Source organism: Sciurus vulgaris (genome assembly GCF_902686455.1).
Source record: "Sciurus vulgaris genome assembly, chromosome: 5".
Lineage (NCBI taxonomy): Eukaryota > Metazoa > Chordata > Mammalia > Rodentia > Sciuridae > Sciurus > Sciurus vulgaris.
Genome location: NC_136465.1, coordinates 159,123,043 through 159,140,884, shown reverse-complemented (window position 1 = coordinate 159,140,884; position 17,842 = coordinate 159,123,043). Strand labels below are relative to the sequence as shown.

The 17,842-nt window shown below is 39.3% G+C and overlaps 1 protein-coding gene across 12 annotated transcripts in view; it reads left to right on the top strand.

Annotated features, from left to right (window-relative positions):
* Positions 1-17,842, top strand: part of ANKS1B (ankyrin repeat and sterile alpha motif domain containing 1B) — a 1,201,009-nt gene that overhangs the window by 903,353 nt on the left and 279,814 nt on the right. For all 12 annotated transcript variants that reach the window (XM_079141356.1, XM_079141354.1, XM_079141351.1 and 9 more), the window contains one exon: positions 362-460. In XM_079141356.1, the coding sequence (XP_078997482.1) occupies positions 362-460 (99 nt within the window). The remainder of the gene's footprint in view (positions 1-361; positions 461-17,842) is intronic.

Genomic DNA, 17,842 nt, shown 5'->3' with positions numbered 1-17,842 from the left:
AGTAAATTGATTCATTCGCATCAATGTACAGGTCACTGATAATCCTAAATGACGACTCTTCCTAGATGCATTTACATTTTTGCAGGAATAGATTCTAAGTCATGGGAATGAATTTCAATTCAGATAATCTGACTGTAAATAGTAAACCAAGAGAGATTTGTGAGAAGAGGGAAGTTTCCGTAACCTTCAAATTGGTAACCCAGGGGACCTACTCTGTCCTCACCTGCACAGTAGAATGACTCTGTGTCTTTGCTTACAAAAATCAGATCTTGTTGGTTACTTTACTCTGTGTTAAATAAATTAGTATTTCCCACGGTGTAAATGTTTGGTTTGGCCTGTAACATTTCTGGTTTTGTTTCAGGGAAGCAATGTTATGGAAGATCAGGATTTGTTGGAAATTGGAATCCTTAATTCTGGGCACAGACAAAGAATTCTACAGGCAATCCAGCTCCTTCCAAAGGTAAGAAATGCTTTATTGCCCTAGCCTTGTGTATGGTTCCCAGTGGTTTTGATTCCAGGCATGCAGGGGCATTAATATTTAAGTTCAGTGTTTCCTGTGTATTGATGCCACCCACAAGAGCATTTCTTCTGGGCCCCACTGCACATTCAGACACACAGTTTTGGACTGGCCATAGAGAGCGTAAGATAGGAAACACTGCTGGCCAGCAGGGCAGCTTCACAAATTGGTCCCATCCCTTACACCCCAGGTGATAGCTCAAGTACAAGAAGGCTAGCTTCATATTAGGTGAGTGCAGGAAAGTCCTTGGCTTAAAGCCTCATTCCCCATAAGAAGCAATATCTCTAATAGCAATACCATGGACTTAGCCTCCAGGGTAGGGTTCTACCTAATTATATGAGACATCACTCAGGAGGTCCAACATGTCCCATTCCCACCATGTATTTTTAGTTCATAGATAGATCCTTCCTGTCTAGATGCAATTTGCCAATGAGGCTTCATTTATGCTGTAAGCTGTGTGTTACCTGGCAACTGAGTTGACCTTCGGTTTCCAGATAAGCTTTTTAAAAAGCCTAGAGAAAGAGGTAGGATGTGAGTACTAGTCTTTCAAGATACATAGGATTTTAATGGGTAAAGAAAGGGAAGGAATTTCAGGAGGCCAGAGAAGCCATATAATTACAGGTATGATCCAGGCCACAAAATGCTGGAAGCATTAGATAAATAATTAGTAAGATAAAATCTAGTGGGATTTGAACAACAATGTGAATGTACTAATGACACTGAATTTATGCTTTAAAAAGTTTTGCTATATGTATTTCCCCACCATTTTTTAAATAATCAAAAAGAAGAAGAAAATTCAATGTGATTAAAACTGGAGAGTGTAGTGTACTGTCAGAAATAAAGCAGAAAAAGTAGATTGGGTCAGTTTGTGTCAGGCTAAGGAATTTGAAATTTTTTCTGTAGGCACTGGAGAACAGACATGACTGGACTACTTTATGCTGGTTGATTCTGGATGCAGTTTACACGAGGAATCACAGGAGGGAAAGTTGAAGTGGGGTCATCCAGTTGGGAAAAGACTAGAGGCAGGCAGCAGGAGAGCTGTAATGGATGCACCTAGATACACGAGCTTTTCCTATGATTTATTTTTCTTTTCTCCTTCTCAGAATGGGAAAGAAATACTAATCACTATTTCTAAGGAAGTTATATGATGAAATTTGCCAGCAGACAGTGAACTGAGGTTTTTCTGATAGAAACTTAACACTTTTGCAATTTTAAGGACAGCCAACCATATGAAGGAGTTTAAAATCATACAGTTTTCTACACTATACAGAAAAGAATAAAATGTCCTTAGAACTAATTCTCAAAATAATCCAAATGAGCACATTGTTTACTCTCTACTTTTATATCTTAAAATGTTACTTCCTGTGGAGCTGAGGCGGGGAGCGGGGCAGGCAGCTCGGTGGTAGAGTGCTTGCCTAGCATGCATGAGTCCTGAGTTCGATCTCCAGTACCACAAAAATCATCTTCACCACCCCACCATCAGCATCACCACCACCACCACCACCATCATCGTCATCTGTCATCCTGGTGGACTACTTGAATAATTTCTCATTAGTCCTCTCTAGCCTGGAGGATTCACACATGTCTAATGTCTGTCCAGATTACCCTCTTCTGGACAAACATCAGGATTTCCACTTCTCTAAAAATCCTTCTAAAATGTAAATCTGATACATTACACCCAGTTTAAAGTCTCTATTGCATTCCCTTCTTGCTAAGAAAAAAATTCTTATTTTGTCCCACAAGTTAACAGGATCTGGCCCCTTCCTACCTTTGTGACTACATCTGTCACTTTTTCCTTCTACATTCCAGACATGTATCTTTCTGCACATTTTTTTGACTCAAGGGTTTTCTATGTTGGTCCCACTGCCTGGAAAGCCCTTCCTTCAGATCTTTGTTCATCAAGTCTGTAATTAGATGTCACTCCCTCACAGGCCTTGAGACCTAAAAATCATACCCCTTAACAGCTATCATTGTCCTTGACATCCTGCTTTATATTTCTCCATAGCACTTATGGCTACCTGAAGTGATATTATTCATTTGTTTTTTTCTTCATTATTTTTCATCTTGCCCAGAGGTAGCAAGGTCCTTGAGTTCAGAGACATTGATTCTTTCTCCCTTCTGTATACATAACCACTAGAATAGTGTCTAGGGAATGCTGACCTCTCATTCCTCTGAGATTTTTGTAGTCCTACACATGTTCCTGTCTGAAGGTACTAATGATATGTAAAGTATGTTATAAGCACCTGAGTGCAGAAACAGTTGAACTTCCTTAAATTTTCCTTCTTGTGCTTAGCCCAACATATCAGCATTAAACAAATGAATAAATGAGTGATTGAATGAATGTTTTCCTCACATGTCATTCAAATGTTTTTATATCAGAGTGCTTCAATTTTAAGATAATCCTATAATCCTGAACATGCAATTTCATAAGGATAAACAAAAGAAACTGCACCTAAAATTACTCAGAGAATAAATGGGGTATTTATTTTTAAGACAGAATATCATTCCCATTAGAGAAAACAATGTAATAGAAACAATACAAAATTAAGCTTCTATCAAGAGGCAGACAGAAGTGCTTACTCTGCACACAAATGAGTGAAGTCTATGTAAGAACACCCAATCACGTCTTCTGCAGCACGAACAGAAGGTTATAATGCTATGAATTGATGCTTTGCCTTCTTAGGTAATGAGCCAATCTTCAGATGGCTAATAGTGTAATATTACTGCCAGCACAGTCATCTGCATTCACTCCAACTTTGCACTGCCAGAATATGGACAAAATGTCTCTTTCTTTTGTTGATGTAATTTTGGTCTTCAGAATATTTGTTCTTCATCTGTCATGAGAAATATTCTATAATTACTACCTGAGATGCTTTAATTAACATATTGTGTTTTGGAATTTGTGAGATTGTTCCTAAACAGAGAAAAGATGGTTTGCTAAGTACAATCTTCATCCCTTAGCATACTTCAGAGCATGTCTTATTTTTGTTTTTGTTGTTTCAGGTTTCTTCCTTTGGCAAGAATGGCTTTTCTGTAATATGTTCTTTTTAATGTTGAAATATACACCGATGCGAAGATCTGCAAGTCCTCAGTATATCTGATACTTTAAAAACACAGGACACACTAGCTGGGCTCTAAGCATAGTCATCTTTAGACAGCGACCACAGTCATTCCTCCCCTTCTTCATTCTTTCTGTTTTGCATGCATGACCTCCAATGTCAGTTTGTACTTCTTTCACCAACCCCAGCTAAGTCTGTTCTCAGGTCTGGAAATTTCCCCTGTTTTATGAAGATCAAACTCCATTCTTTTGCCTTTTAAAGAAAGGAAACATGCCTAAGATTCCCTGAGAAAGGGGATCACTTCATACATTGCTAAAGTTGTACCTTTTTCCATCTCTGAGACACAGAGCAATTATCTAATTACTTTTTTGCTACATATAACTTACCTTTTTCCAGCTAAGAATTCTATGGAACCAAATGTTTGGGCAGTACTCCAAAATGTTTTTCTTTTGTAAAGGGCATTATCACTTTTGTCCTTTGATAATATAATACCTGAAGGTTAGGTAGGATTTTCAAGGCCTATAGTGTATCATCTATCTTAATAGTGCTCATCCTAAATTGAAAGTATTTACCATAACTTTATATCATATACTCCATTTAGAAATATTTTGTCTTCTAATATTTTCCTGTTTTATAATATCTTTTGGAGTTATTTAATGGTGGTCTGTATTTTTTATGCCCCTTTCTCTTGCTTCTACCCATCCCTCAATCTGCTTCAATCTGACTCACTCCTCTGCTGCCACTCCACACAACTGATGCCAAAGTTACTAGTAACCAGCAGAGCAGAGATTCCATAAGCCCCCTTCCTCTTTTCCTTGCTCTGACTTCAGTGGACTCTGATACTGTTCACAACCATTGACTTTATACTCTTTCGGCTTCCACAATCCCTAGCTACTCTTTCTGCTCTTCTCCTTTGCCTACTCACCTTTCTCAGTTAAATCTCAAGTATGTGATGACCAGTAAATGTTGTTATCACAAGACTCTTGACCATAGTGCAGGGTCCAATACTTATTGTTTTGTTCATTTCTGCTGTATTTCTACTTTGCTGCATGATGAAAATCCAAATTTCAGTTGCCCTTTACTTCTGAGTTCAGTTTAATTTAATCAGTATGTGTTTTAGTTGCATAGTTTCAATTATTTTTCACTGAATGGCAACAAACAACTCTGATTGGATTAAATTACCACCTTTGCTATCCTCAGTTTGAGACTTTGGTTTAAGAAATGAAACAAAAAAGAGTCCCTTTTTGCCAATAGAAAAATAGGATTTTGTATTGCTACATAACAAATTACCTCAAATTTTAGTGGCATATATCAACATTTATTAATGCACTTTCTGTGGGTCAGGAAACCAGGAGCAGGTGGGATTCTCTGTCTCTGGGTCTGTAGGGCTGTAGTCATCTCAAGACTCAACTAGAAAGAATCCACTTCCTAGCTCAGTCTCATGATTGCAGGCAGGACTCAGTTACTTGGGAGCTTTTGGACTGAGTCCTCAGTGCCTCACAGCTGCGGCTGATAGCCTCCTTTGGTTCCTTATCACATGGGCATCTCACAGCAAGGAGCTAGGTTCAACAGAGTAACCGTGTCAGACGACAAGGAAGTGCTAACAACACAGAAGGCACAGTCATTTGTAACCTAATCACAGGGGCATCTTCCCATCCTTTTGCCATATACTATTTATTAGAATCAAATTACTAGATCCAGCCCCAAGGAAGAGGCATTTACACAAGCTTGTAAATACCAGGAGATGTGGATCTTTGGGAGTTGTCTTGAAAATCTACCTACCACGGATGTACTTTATAATGATCCACTTTACAGTCCAGTTTCCATGCCTGTATCTGGGGTTAAAATGGGAAAACCTATCAACAACAACAAAGGCATATTTTATTTCTTTGGGCCACCTTCCTGGAACTGTGATAGTCACAGTTGGATGATTTGGAAGCCATGTGTGCAAACACCACTCAAAATTAAGAGGCACATGTCTCTGGTCTGTAGAGTCAGATTTAACATATCAAGATACGACACAGTAGTTCAGAAATTAAAAACCTTTGGAGATTTTTCCAATTGCACATAAAGACTTCATAGTCTCTACAGGGTAATGATATTGGCCATATTCTACTGTTATATTGTGTATGTGTACAAATATGTAACAACAAATCCCAGCATTATGTACAGCTATACTATAATATACCAATAAAAAATATGGGGGAAAAAAGACCTCACAGTCTAAATATCACTGATGTCAGTGAGCCACACAAATCAATAATTTCATAAAACATGACAAATTTTTGAAAACATATTCATTCTTCATTAGTGCTTCATTACTGGAAGGAGATATTTCTTCCTATATTGGGGAAGTGAGTTGATCAAATTCTATTGGACAAGACTCAGCAAAGAAAATAAATAACTTTCCAATTTTGTTTGGTGGGAACTGGCAAACTGGACAGCACAGGTCATCTCCCTCACCCACCAAAAAATTGTAGGTTGTTTTTTTCTCAGTTACTTTGTTAGGAAAACAAAGCACTAGGGGCCAGATTTGATTATAACTGTTTTTGCTACTCCTGTGTCACAGGGGAAAAGAATCTCTCCAGAAATGAAAGTCTTAATTTGATAAGATCACAGATTATTTCACAATTTGAAAGGACTTTTATAAATGTGGTATTATCTCAATTTAGCTTCCCATTTAGGACTGTGCTCTTAAAGACTCTTGTTCTTTCAACAGCCTTGAAATTCAGATATTTGTTAATTCTAGTGTCAAGGGGTAATGCTTTAGAAGGAAAATGTACAACCATTGTAATTTCTTTAAAAGTCTAGAAAGGAAGATTGGGTCTTATTTCCCTGTCACTTAGAAAAATGATAGAAACTCCTATGTCTTCAACTATTTTTCAGAAGGGTAGTGACAAAATACAGGCTACAGGCACAGATACACTCATGGTACCTTTCGACAGGGTAGCTTTTCATTCTCCCATCCCATCACTCACTCTTCATCTACCCACGTTCTTCTCTTTCCCTTCCCCCATTGGCTGATGTCTTAAATTTAGTGACACCCAATGTTGGCCTACCACTCAGGGGACATCTATTAAAGACACACCATAGAACAGAGTCTCACATACACACGTTTGCACTGTTAACGTGGAGGTCCCAACCTAAAGTAAATACACAACTCTGCTTAGTTCTAACGAAGGGATAGAGTGCTCCACTTCCTATGGATCTGGACCTTAGTGACACAGGCTGCAGTGTTCCCAGGGACCATCTGCAGTCCATTCAGCTCCGAAAATGTCTTATTGTTCTAGAACAAATAGATGTGCTCACTTAGACCAGGGATTGGCAAACTTTCTTTTTCTATCAAAAGCCAGATTATAAATATTTGATACTTTACAGGCCATATGTCCTCTTTTGCAACTACTTAATCCAGTCTTGGAGTAAAACCTACCACAGATCATTCAGAAATGAATGATCTCTAGCTAGAAATCATTTGTTCATTAGAAATGAACAAATCTCTAGCTAGATGGAGGCTTCTCTGTACTTAATGAAAATCTTCTAGACAGGAAAGAAATTCAGATCAGAAATATAGCCTACTATGTCAGATGAATGAAAGGACCCAGGATGGCCCACAAGCCTCCTGATATTGTCCCGGAGATCTGTGTAATACAGTGCTTTACAAGGATGACACTCTGGCTGCACATTTGTTAAAAGGTGCTAGCCCCATCTTCATGGGTTCAGCATTTATATCAATCAATAAATAGGTGTTTATGGAATACTCCTATATTCCTAGATCTAACCCCAAAACTATAACTCAGTGTTCTCACAAACGAGAAAGCAAACTACTCCAAAATCTCATGCCTCAATGTGATTAGTTCTCCCTCCTCTTCCTAATGATCCTTCATGAGCTTCTTATATGGAGTCTATTTCATGAATTGATACCCAGAATTCAGTCTTAATTCTCTCCTCTTCCTCCTTCCTGTACTCTGCCCGACACCTTCATCTGCCCTCATAGCTGCCACTACCACCTACACACAAGTGAGCCCCAAACCTCTGTATCTGAATTTGGAGATCTGCTTCAGGAATTCCACATCTGGATATAACACAGAGCCTTCAAATAAAACACATCCAAGCTGAATTGCATTTTCTTCAAGGAAAACTGCCTGAATTCTATTTCATTTATCTTTATTTATTTCTTCTGTAAATAATCAAGGCTGCCTGCTATATTCCAGGCACTTCCCTTGGCACTAGAGTTACAGTAATGTGCAATGTAGGTACACCCCTTACCCTCACAAAACATATATTCTAATGAGAAAAATGGATTTATACACATATACACACACATACCATTTTAATGATATTTTCTTATTATATATTATGTAATATGGATGCATTTATAAATTTACATATATAATATTAATATACTACTATATTTTATATAAGTTTATTTTAATACTTTAATATATATGTTTCAAAATAATATATTACTACATATATAGTTATATATAATATAAGTTATATAATAACATATATTATAAAGAAATGGTATTAAAAAATTACAGGGTACAGGAGGATCAGTTGATTTGTTATTAAGACTGTAAATTTCAGGAGAAATTTGGTGCCTTTGGATAATGAGGAAGGAAGAAAGAGTAATTGACTTAAGGTCAAACACTTGAGTAACTTGAGGTGTATAAATTATGAAGTAACAGCAAATCCTTGAGATTTTTCTTATTGTTCCTTAGCCTGGCACACTATGTAATGAGGGTAATGAACTCCAGCCACTGTAACAATTGCAAAATTATGGTGTTTTAACACTATTATATGTTCTTATTCATGCTAGGTAGAGTCAGGCAGCTCCCCTCCAAGTAGCAACTCAGGGATTCAGGTTTCTTCTATCATGGCAGAGTTATTTAAGTGCTACCATCTAAAGGCAGCATGGAGAAGAGCACAGAAGACCACACAGTGCTCCCCTGTGAGACCTGGAAGTGCACCACTTACTTTAGACCACATTTGGTTCAGGAGTCATGTTCATGACCCTGCTACACTGCAAAGTAGAACAGGAAATATATTCTTGTCCCAGGAAATGATGACAGAATTCCTAAGGATCTAGCCATTTTGTGCCAGAAATACCATGCCTTTCTGTACCTCAGCTGCCACCATTTTTCACACAATTTGCTTCTAGTCACTCCTTAAGACTTATTCCTCAGAAAAACATTTTATGACATCCTCTCTCTGGGTAAAATTGAAAGTTTAACCCTTCTGTGATTCCTTCATACCCTCATACAAAAACTACCTATTGACTAGTTGGTCTCTGTCACTCAAGATGAGGATCTTTGTCATATCTGTATTCATCTTCACTTCCTAAGCATGGAGTACAAAGCTCTTAAACATAGCAATGCCCAGTTCATTTTTAATAGAACTGAACCAAAAAGAATGCAGATTAGAGATCTGTACTGGGTGGGTTAGGTTAGAAATCCCAAAGATATTTCCTGACTGATGCCTTTATTTTAAATGTTTTACAAAGGAGTAAGGCATGTTCTTTATGTATATCAGCACCCACAACACTGGTGGCCTGCATTTCCTAGGGTCGTCTCCATGCCTCAACTTTCTGTTTGCAAGTGAGGACCAATAACCAGTCTATCCTTGAAGGACACATAGAGAAGAAGACTGATGTTCCTTAAAGCTCAAAAGACAAAGCCTATTATGTACAGAGTACAAAATAGCCCTATTTGAACTGGGTAGATATTCGAAGAACTATTGGATGTGAGAGAAGTACAGTTCAAACTTACTTAAACTCTGTTCCAAAATTTTTATGCAATTTCAGAAGACAGGGTGGAAATGCATTCTTCCAAACCTATGAGGGAGGATTTTTAAAATATTTTATTTTAAATGAATTTCTCTTGGAAGGGTTTATTATGTAGACCAGAGGGCTGAAATATTATTTTTACTCATAATCCCCCCTGATAGTTACCGAGAAATAGGGGAGGAATTAGGCAAGTAATAGGTCCCCACCTACTGCTATCCCCAGCAGCTGTTATCCTTCAACTCTGAGAAGTTCACCACCATTTAATAAAGAGCAATGGCTCCCTTGGAGTTATACTGCAGCCAGTAGTGAGAGTGCAAGGGGTTTAGATATCTGAGTTCTTTCTCTTCCTTACATAATCCTTCAAAGAACAATTCCAATTTAGAGCTGGAAGGAACCCTTAAATATCCAGCTCATCCTTTTACTTGAGTCTTTTCACAGGTGAAGAAACTAAATCTCAGTCATCTTAATTGACTTGCCCCCAGGCAGAGTGCTCCTTCATAATAGAACTAAGACTAAATCCCAGACTTGGGTGCTTGTGACAATTGCCCACTGGGTGACTACTGTACTGTGGCAGAGACCCAAGGCCATGAGGATGCTTATATGTTTGTGAGAGTAACTGTAAAGGGAGTGGACAGGAAAGGACCAAAGGACTCAGAACAAGAACAGGGATGTCTATGAAACTGGGCTTCCTTTTAGGTTTTAGGCTTAAAAGGCAGTTCTTGTAGCCTCCATAGGTCACTGAATTCCCTTCTCAAAGCTAGGAGGGAAGGGCTATGGCAGGGATCCAGAAGCCCTGGCAGGACAGGAAGGAGACAGTCATGTAAAAGAAGAAAGTCTGACATAGACCATGTCAGCTGTCCAGCAGCCTCCAGGGCTCAAATCTCTTGTATGTCCTTGAAGGTGGCTGCAGAGAAGCTTCACTGACAGCATGCATTGCTACCTACAGGAAGGCAAGGCATAATGGAGTAAAATAAGTAAAATCATCTTGTTTGTTTTCTTCTTTAACCTGAATGGACAGGAAGGCAGATTGGACAAGATGGAAGAGTATTCTCTAAAGAAAGTGGGGACACATCTTTAGAACATTAAACCTCATGTTAATGACACTTTTACAGAACTAAGCCAGAAAGCAGCATGGTAGAGTGGTTGGGAACATGGCCAGACTCCCTGAGTTTGAATCTTGGCTCTGCTCTTTGCCTAATTGTGTGAACATAGGCAGGTTTCTAAACATCTCTCTGCCAGTTTCCTCATCTTTAAAATGAATATAATGGCTTTACTACCCTGGAGGGGTGTTGTGCTGTGCTATATTTGGATCTATTAAATGAATTTTTAAAAAAGAAGGTGTACCAAGAAAAACGTGAGGTTCCTTCAGCCCATTAATTACATTTGAAAATTACTACTCCGGGCTTAAATAATAAGCAAAATGAGTTGCCTTTTATTTATTCACACAATAGTTTTTATGAACCATCCACCATGTTCCAGGCACTATTTCAGCTATTGAGAATGAGGGTAGGAAACAAGACCTACAAGGTCATTGTCCTCATGCAGTTTATATTCCAGTGGGAGATCATAAGGATGTAAGAATCATATGGATGTATGAATGCTATTTTAGGTGGACAAACTGGACTTCAAACCCAGGCAATTCACTGTGTTGTCTAAGCACTGTACTTCAAAGCACAATAAGGATGCTAAGGGGATATTGAGATAAGCAAGCTAAATAATCCACTTAAGTCATTTTAAGGAACTTGCAATCTTGCCAGAGCTCCAAAATGAACCCTCTTGAGCTTTTAGTTAAATCTAACTTAATCCTAGTTTAGCCACCTACTGCTTGAGTCACCTTGGGCAAGTTACTTAAATTCTCTAATCCTCAATATCCTTATTTGTAAAATGCAGATAATAGTGGAATCTGCCACATTAGGTTATTATATTACTCTAGACTACAAATATCAACAAAGTTTTGATGTTTCTCTTGCCTAGGACTAAAAAGTAACCAGAAAGGGACTCATTTACTGACAAGAGATCTGCCCAGGACTGTATTTATATTGCATAGTGAGCTTTTTATTCTCTCCTAGTGGATTTTGCATGGTACAGATTCCTCATTATCTAAATAAGGAAAAAACTTGGAGATTTGACTGTCATCTGCTAGCTTAATCACTTTGGAATACATTTGGAGTTATTGTTTAACCCATCAAGAGCTAAAAGAGGTGTTAAAGTCATAACTGGAGCCTTCCTGTATAAGAGATTAAATGAATAAGCCTAATTTTGAGATAGCTACCTGTCTGACTGCACCTCTTAGAGGTAATACAATCAGTTCCCAGCACCAAGTGGGAATGTAAGAAGAATGTGGGGTAGAGGGAGATGGAGAATGGCTTAAACAGCAAGAGCTCAATAAATGTGTGGCACAGCATGAAACCAGACTAAGAATCTGAGTAGTCACACCTTGACAGTGTGGTTTCATTAAATTTCTAAAGGCATTTGGATGTCATAGAAAAGCACAACTATAAATTTTCACAAAAGCTATAAAACAACATAGCTACCATTTTGAATAAACCATTGTTAAATCACTGTTTCTTATAATTACTGTACAATCAAGTCAGTACTAATTTAATAGTTGAATAGAATTTTACTAGGTTTTGTTTTTTCAGTCAGTAGCAGTCAAGTCAAAAGACTGTTCTTTGGGTCTGCAAATGTATTAATGTTTGCAGCACAAGGGGGAAAAAGGTGAAATACACCATATCTGCCTTCAAGGAGATTTTTGTCTAGATAAAGAAGTTAGGCCAAAGTTCAAGTTATTTTAATAAAAGATAAGAGTATGGAGTGAACTATAATAGAAGTAAAATTGTAAACTTTGGGTGTTAAAAGGAAGGGAATATTTCTTCTGTTTGGGGAATCAGGAGAGGATTCCTGGAGAAAAAGGTAGATGAATCAAAAAGCCATTCCTATGCACCTTAAAACTTCTTTGTTATGGGATTTTTCAATAGCTTATGACACACCAAGCAAAAAGTGACTAAAAACATTTGTTTGGTTTATTTAGCTAGATAAATGTGCTGTTTGGTCTTGTTTATAATAGCCATCCTCTGAAGTGCAGCTCATGCCATTAATCCAGCCACGAACTTCCATTCTTCACTTCAGCCTTCAAGGTATAATAAGTCAAACACTTCAAGCTCAAACGAACACCTATAGTCAACTTCAATGGAGAAGGCCACATTAGTGACATAGTTAATGTTCTTTTACCCCTAAGCTGAGCACTTTTTCACTACATGATATTTCTTTGCGGTTTATTTTCTTTGTTGGTAATTAATGGAATTTTAGATTTCAAAGACTGGTAGTCCTTACATCCATTTTTTGCCTTTGAGTTCTAGCCTAATGGTTGATCTGTGGACCCATAGTGGGCACTCTACCTAGGAATCCACATTTCCTCAAACTCCTGAGCATGCCAGAAAGACACTGCAGGGCAAACCCTTATATTAAAGCAAATATTTAAATAGAAATTTTCAATGTGCCAGACATTATTCTAAGTACTATTACATACCCCTCAAGTAACTAGTTTAAATAGCAAAATTAAATCCCTGTTTCATAAGTGAGGAATGCACAGAGAAATGAAGTAACTTGCCTAGAGTTATACAGCAAGCACGTGGCAAAGTCAAGGTGCAAACCAGTCATCTTGATTCTGGAATCTGTGCTCTTAACAACCACTTTCTTCTACTGCATCTATCACCAGAGCACCAAGTCTCTGTACACCGTGAAATCACCTATCAATGCACTCACCTTTAGAACAAAATGACTGGCCATTTTCATTAGCTCCCATAGCACTATTGTCTTCTATTTTAGTAAATAGAAATTCAGCTTTCTTTTCTTCTTTTTTTTTTAAGTTAACAGATAACTACTGCTCTTAGAGGAAATGAACACTCAAGAAACAGCTAGAGTCCTTTTTTCATGTCTTCAAGAGAAAACACATTTTAGCTTTATGTGTTGTTCTATGAATTCATGACGGTGTAAGTACTAAATAGATACACTTTAAATAATTTTAAGGTTACAATTTATGAATCATAGAGTCCTGACAGGTTAAAAGCTTTTTCTTGAGTGCACTATCAATTTTAACCCTCAAGTCCTTTTTTATTTAGAAGCCACTACTTGGTGGCAAAGGTTTATTTTACAATATTCTGAATACAAAGAGGTAAATGTATTATAGAAAATTTTGAATGTGAAATGTGCAAAAGAGATTATTACAGTAAATGCAGAGAAGATTGATTTCCCTGCCCCTCACCTCTGGGACTCAATTACATCATTATCTGTCAACATTTAGGTAAGAACAGTTTTACTAAGTGCTACATGATGTACACTCAAAGTAGCAATTGACCTTACATCCTGAGACCTCAGCCTCCTCTTAGGCTTGGAGCCAGGTGGAAGAGAGCTGGTGCAACTGCAGGTGCCCTGTGTCTGCAAACACCCATGTAACCATGCCCAGATAGTCACCAGTAAATTGCTGATCCATCCATTCAACCAGATCATCAGTTCATTTAGGCCCTATGCTGGGTTCAGGGATAAGAATGAGAAAAACAAAAACATAAAACTTGGTCCCTGCTTCAAGGAGTTCTACCTACATTTTAGACAGAGACAGGTATGTCAAAAATTAAAATACTGCATGGAAAATACTACAAGAGGAGAGAAGAGCTAAATGTGTGGGGATCAAGGAAGTCTTCCTAGACAGGTGGATGATGCTTGAACTGATTCTCAAAGAATGGATAGATATTTTTGACTAAAGCTGGCATTCAGGGAGTCACTCCAGAGAGAGGACACTGCCTGAGTTCCTCCTAGGACTAGGGACAGCAAGGAGAAAAGGATGCCCTTGTTCATCACACACACATGCACATTCACTCACTTCCCCCTGTATTAACCCCAGGAGACACTGTAGAAGAAACTCTCCCAAACTTTTTCCACCACTTAAATTTTTCTTCTCAAACTTATATAAACTTATAAAATTCTCCTATTTTTGAATAGATTTCAAATGCATACTGAGGAAAATTATATATTTCTCAAGGTAGACCCTTGCAACCTTTTACATTTATATGACTCCTAGGATGATATTATGTATGTATTTTGTGCTTAAGAATTCTTGTTGAATTAAATAGTGACTTAATTTTTTTTATTTTTTTTATTTTATTTATTTATTTATTTATTTATTTATTTATTTTTTTGTGGTGCTGGTAATCAAACCCAGGGCCTTGTGCTTGCAAGGCGAGCACTCTACTGACTAAGCTATCTCCCCAGCCTAACTTAAAATTATTTTAAGATATAATTCTCTAGTAAGGATTCCCATAATAGAGCTGAAGATTCTTAGTCACTCCATTGACTGAGGTAATTAAAACTAAAATGACAAAAAGAGACCATGAAGTGGTCACCAATTCCCTGAGGACCCAGCTCTTATTCATTGTGGCTACTTCTCTCAATGACCAAGGAACAGTTCTTAGACCATTCCTTACCTTTAGATATAGAAGCAATGCTCAGGAACCCCAGCCAGGGCTATGAAATGGGATCACCACAACTATACAGGGCCACCTTCTCTGTGTGTTCTAGAACTTACTGAAACTCCTCCTAGTGATTAATTCTAGGTGTCTCTTGTCAAATGTGTATCTTTGAACAGACACTGGCTGACCCTATGACATCTGCCCTTTTCTGCCTATCTTGCTCTAGCTTATTGTGTGGATGTCTCCTATCACCAAGGCTTGAAACAAAACCACCAATGTCTATCCAAAAGTGCGCTCAGTCCTGTCAGTACCCACTCAGGGTGCCACCTCTGCCTCTGATGACTTCCAAAGGCTGCTTCAGAGCTGCAGGTGCCCAATGTGTCAGAGGTACTGATGTTCATGCTACTGATATGATGCCCAGTGTCTTCCCTTCAAGGGCACCTCAGCCAGTGCCAACAGGATGTTCTGCCAATGCTGCTGAAGCCTGCCAATGTGGGTACCGTGGCCAAGTGCTAGTGCCCAGTGTTAAGGGCACCAATATCTGCAATATGGCACCATCTCTGCTCACTGATGCAGTTGCCAGTGCCAATTCTGCTAACTCCTTTTGTTCCCAATGTCTCAAAAAATGTTTCATGATACAGTTCTGTTATTGAAGCCTCTTCATCTTAAAGCAACATCCATGGGAGCTGTACCTGGGCCTGGTGAGAGTGCCAGATCCTGAAATTCATTCAGAATCACCCATCCCTTCTGATACTCATCTATTGTCTCATAAATTAAATGCATCTGCCTTTACTTCTCTCTCTGAACAGAATCTTTTGAGGTTCCTAAATTCCTTACTGAAAACAGACCCCTGCAAAACCAAGCCTGCCCATCATGCATAAATTCCTACACATAACAGATGAAGGATCCAAGATGGCGGACTAGAGGGTGACTGCATCTTCAGTCGCTCCAGAACCCAGGATTCAAGAAGGGGAGGCATTGAGAGACTCAGACTAAAATAGAGGCACGGGGTCAGTCTCTCCCACCCAGTGAAGCTTGGCCCGGGCAGCAGGCCCGGATATGGGTGGCTTATTAGAGTAGGGCAGGGCAGCCAGAGTCTTCCCCAGGCAGCCCTGCGCACTCCAGCAGTGGGCTCCTCCCACAGGGCCAGATTCTACAGCTTCTCGGAGCAGGCCCCCCAGTGAGAGCTTTTCTGCACAGAACGAGCTCCAACTCCCTGAGCCAGCGTGTGGCGAGCTCAGGGGCCCGAAGGTTGCTTCAGAGACCAGGACAGGGCAGCCAGGGACTTCCCCAAGCAGCCCCGCTCCCTGCGGCGGGAAGCGCCTTTCTAGGCTAGCTTCTCCAAGCAGACCGCCCAGTGAGAGCCTTGCTACACAGAGCCAGCCACAAGTCCCCAAGCCAGCAGAGACCTCTGAACTGCAAGCAGCCTCTGGGACCAGGGCAGGGCAGCCAGAGACCTCTCCAGGCGGCCCTTCCCCCTCCGGCCACAGGCTTTTTCCATGGGGCGAACCAAGATGGCGGACTAGAGGGTGACTGCATCTCCAGTTGCTCCAGACCCGAGGATTCAAGAAGGGGAGGCATTGAGAGACTCAGACTAAAATAGAGCCACAGGGTGAGTCTCCCCCCACCCGGTGAAGCTCGGCCTGGGCAGCAGGCCCAGATTCAGGTGGCTTATTAGAGTAGGGCAGGGCAGCTAGAGTCTTCCCCAGGCAGCCCTGCACACTCCAGCGGTGGGCTCCTCCCACACGGCCAGCTTCTCGGAGCAGGCCCCCCAGTGAGAGCCTTTCCACACAGAGCCAGCTCCAAGCCCTGGAACCAGTAGCGGGCTAGGGGCAGCTTTCTTTGGAAGCACTGCATTATCAAGTTCCTCCAAGACTTCAGGCTACTGAAGGCTGGGAGGTGATACACTGGAAATCTACAGGGACACTATAAGCCAATAGAGGAAATCTGCAATATCACAGAGTCCCACTGATATCTGACCAATATGAGAAAACAAGGGAAGAAAATGTCCCAAACAAACCTAGATACTATATCAATAAAACCCAATGACAGCACAGCAGAAGAAGTGTCAGAAAGGGAGTTCAGAATGTACATAATTAAAACAATCAGAGAAGCAAACGAGGAGATGAAAGAGCAAATGCAGGCATTGAAAGAGGAGATGAAAGAGCAAATGCAGGCATTAAATGATCGCACCAGTCAACAGTTAAAAGAGCAAATACGGGAAGCAAGAGATCATTTCAATAAAGAGTTAGAGATACTGAAAAAAAAAACAAACAGAAATCCTTGAAATGAAGGAAACAATAAACCAAGTTAAAAACTCCATAGAAAGCATAACCAATAGGATAGAACACCTGGAAGACAGAACCTCAGATATTGAAGACAAAATACTTAATCCTGAAAACAAAGTTGACCAAACAGAAAAGATGGTAAGAAATCATGAACAGAATCTACAAGAATTATGGGATATCATGAAAAGGCCAAATTTAAGAATTATTGGGATTGAGGAAGGCTTAGAGAAACAAACCAAAGGAATGAACAATCTATTCAATGAAATAATATCAGAAAATTTCCCAAATCTGAAGAATGAAATGGAAAACCAAGTACAAGAGGCTTATAGGACTCCAAATATACAAAATTAAAACAGACCCACACCAAGGCACATTATTATGAAAATACCTAACATACAAAATAAAGACAGAATTTTAAAGGCCGTGAGAGAAAAGAATCAAATTACATTCAGGGGGAAACCAATAAGAATATCAGCAGATTTTTTAATCCAGACCCTAAAAGCTAGAAGAGCCTGGAACAACATTTACCAAGCCCTGAAAGAAAACGGATGCCAACCAAGAATCTTATACCCAGCAAAACTTACTTTCAGATTTGACAATGAAATAAGATCCTTCCATGATAAACAAAAGCTAAAGGAATTTACAAAAAGAAAGCCAGCATTGCAGAACATTCTCAGCAAAATATTCCATGAGGAAGAGATGAAAAACAATGATGCAAATCAGCAATG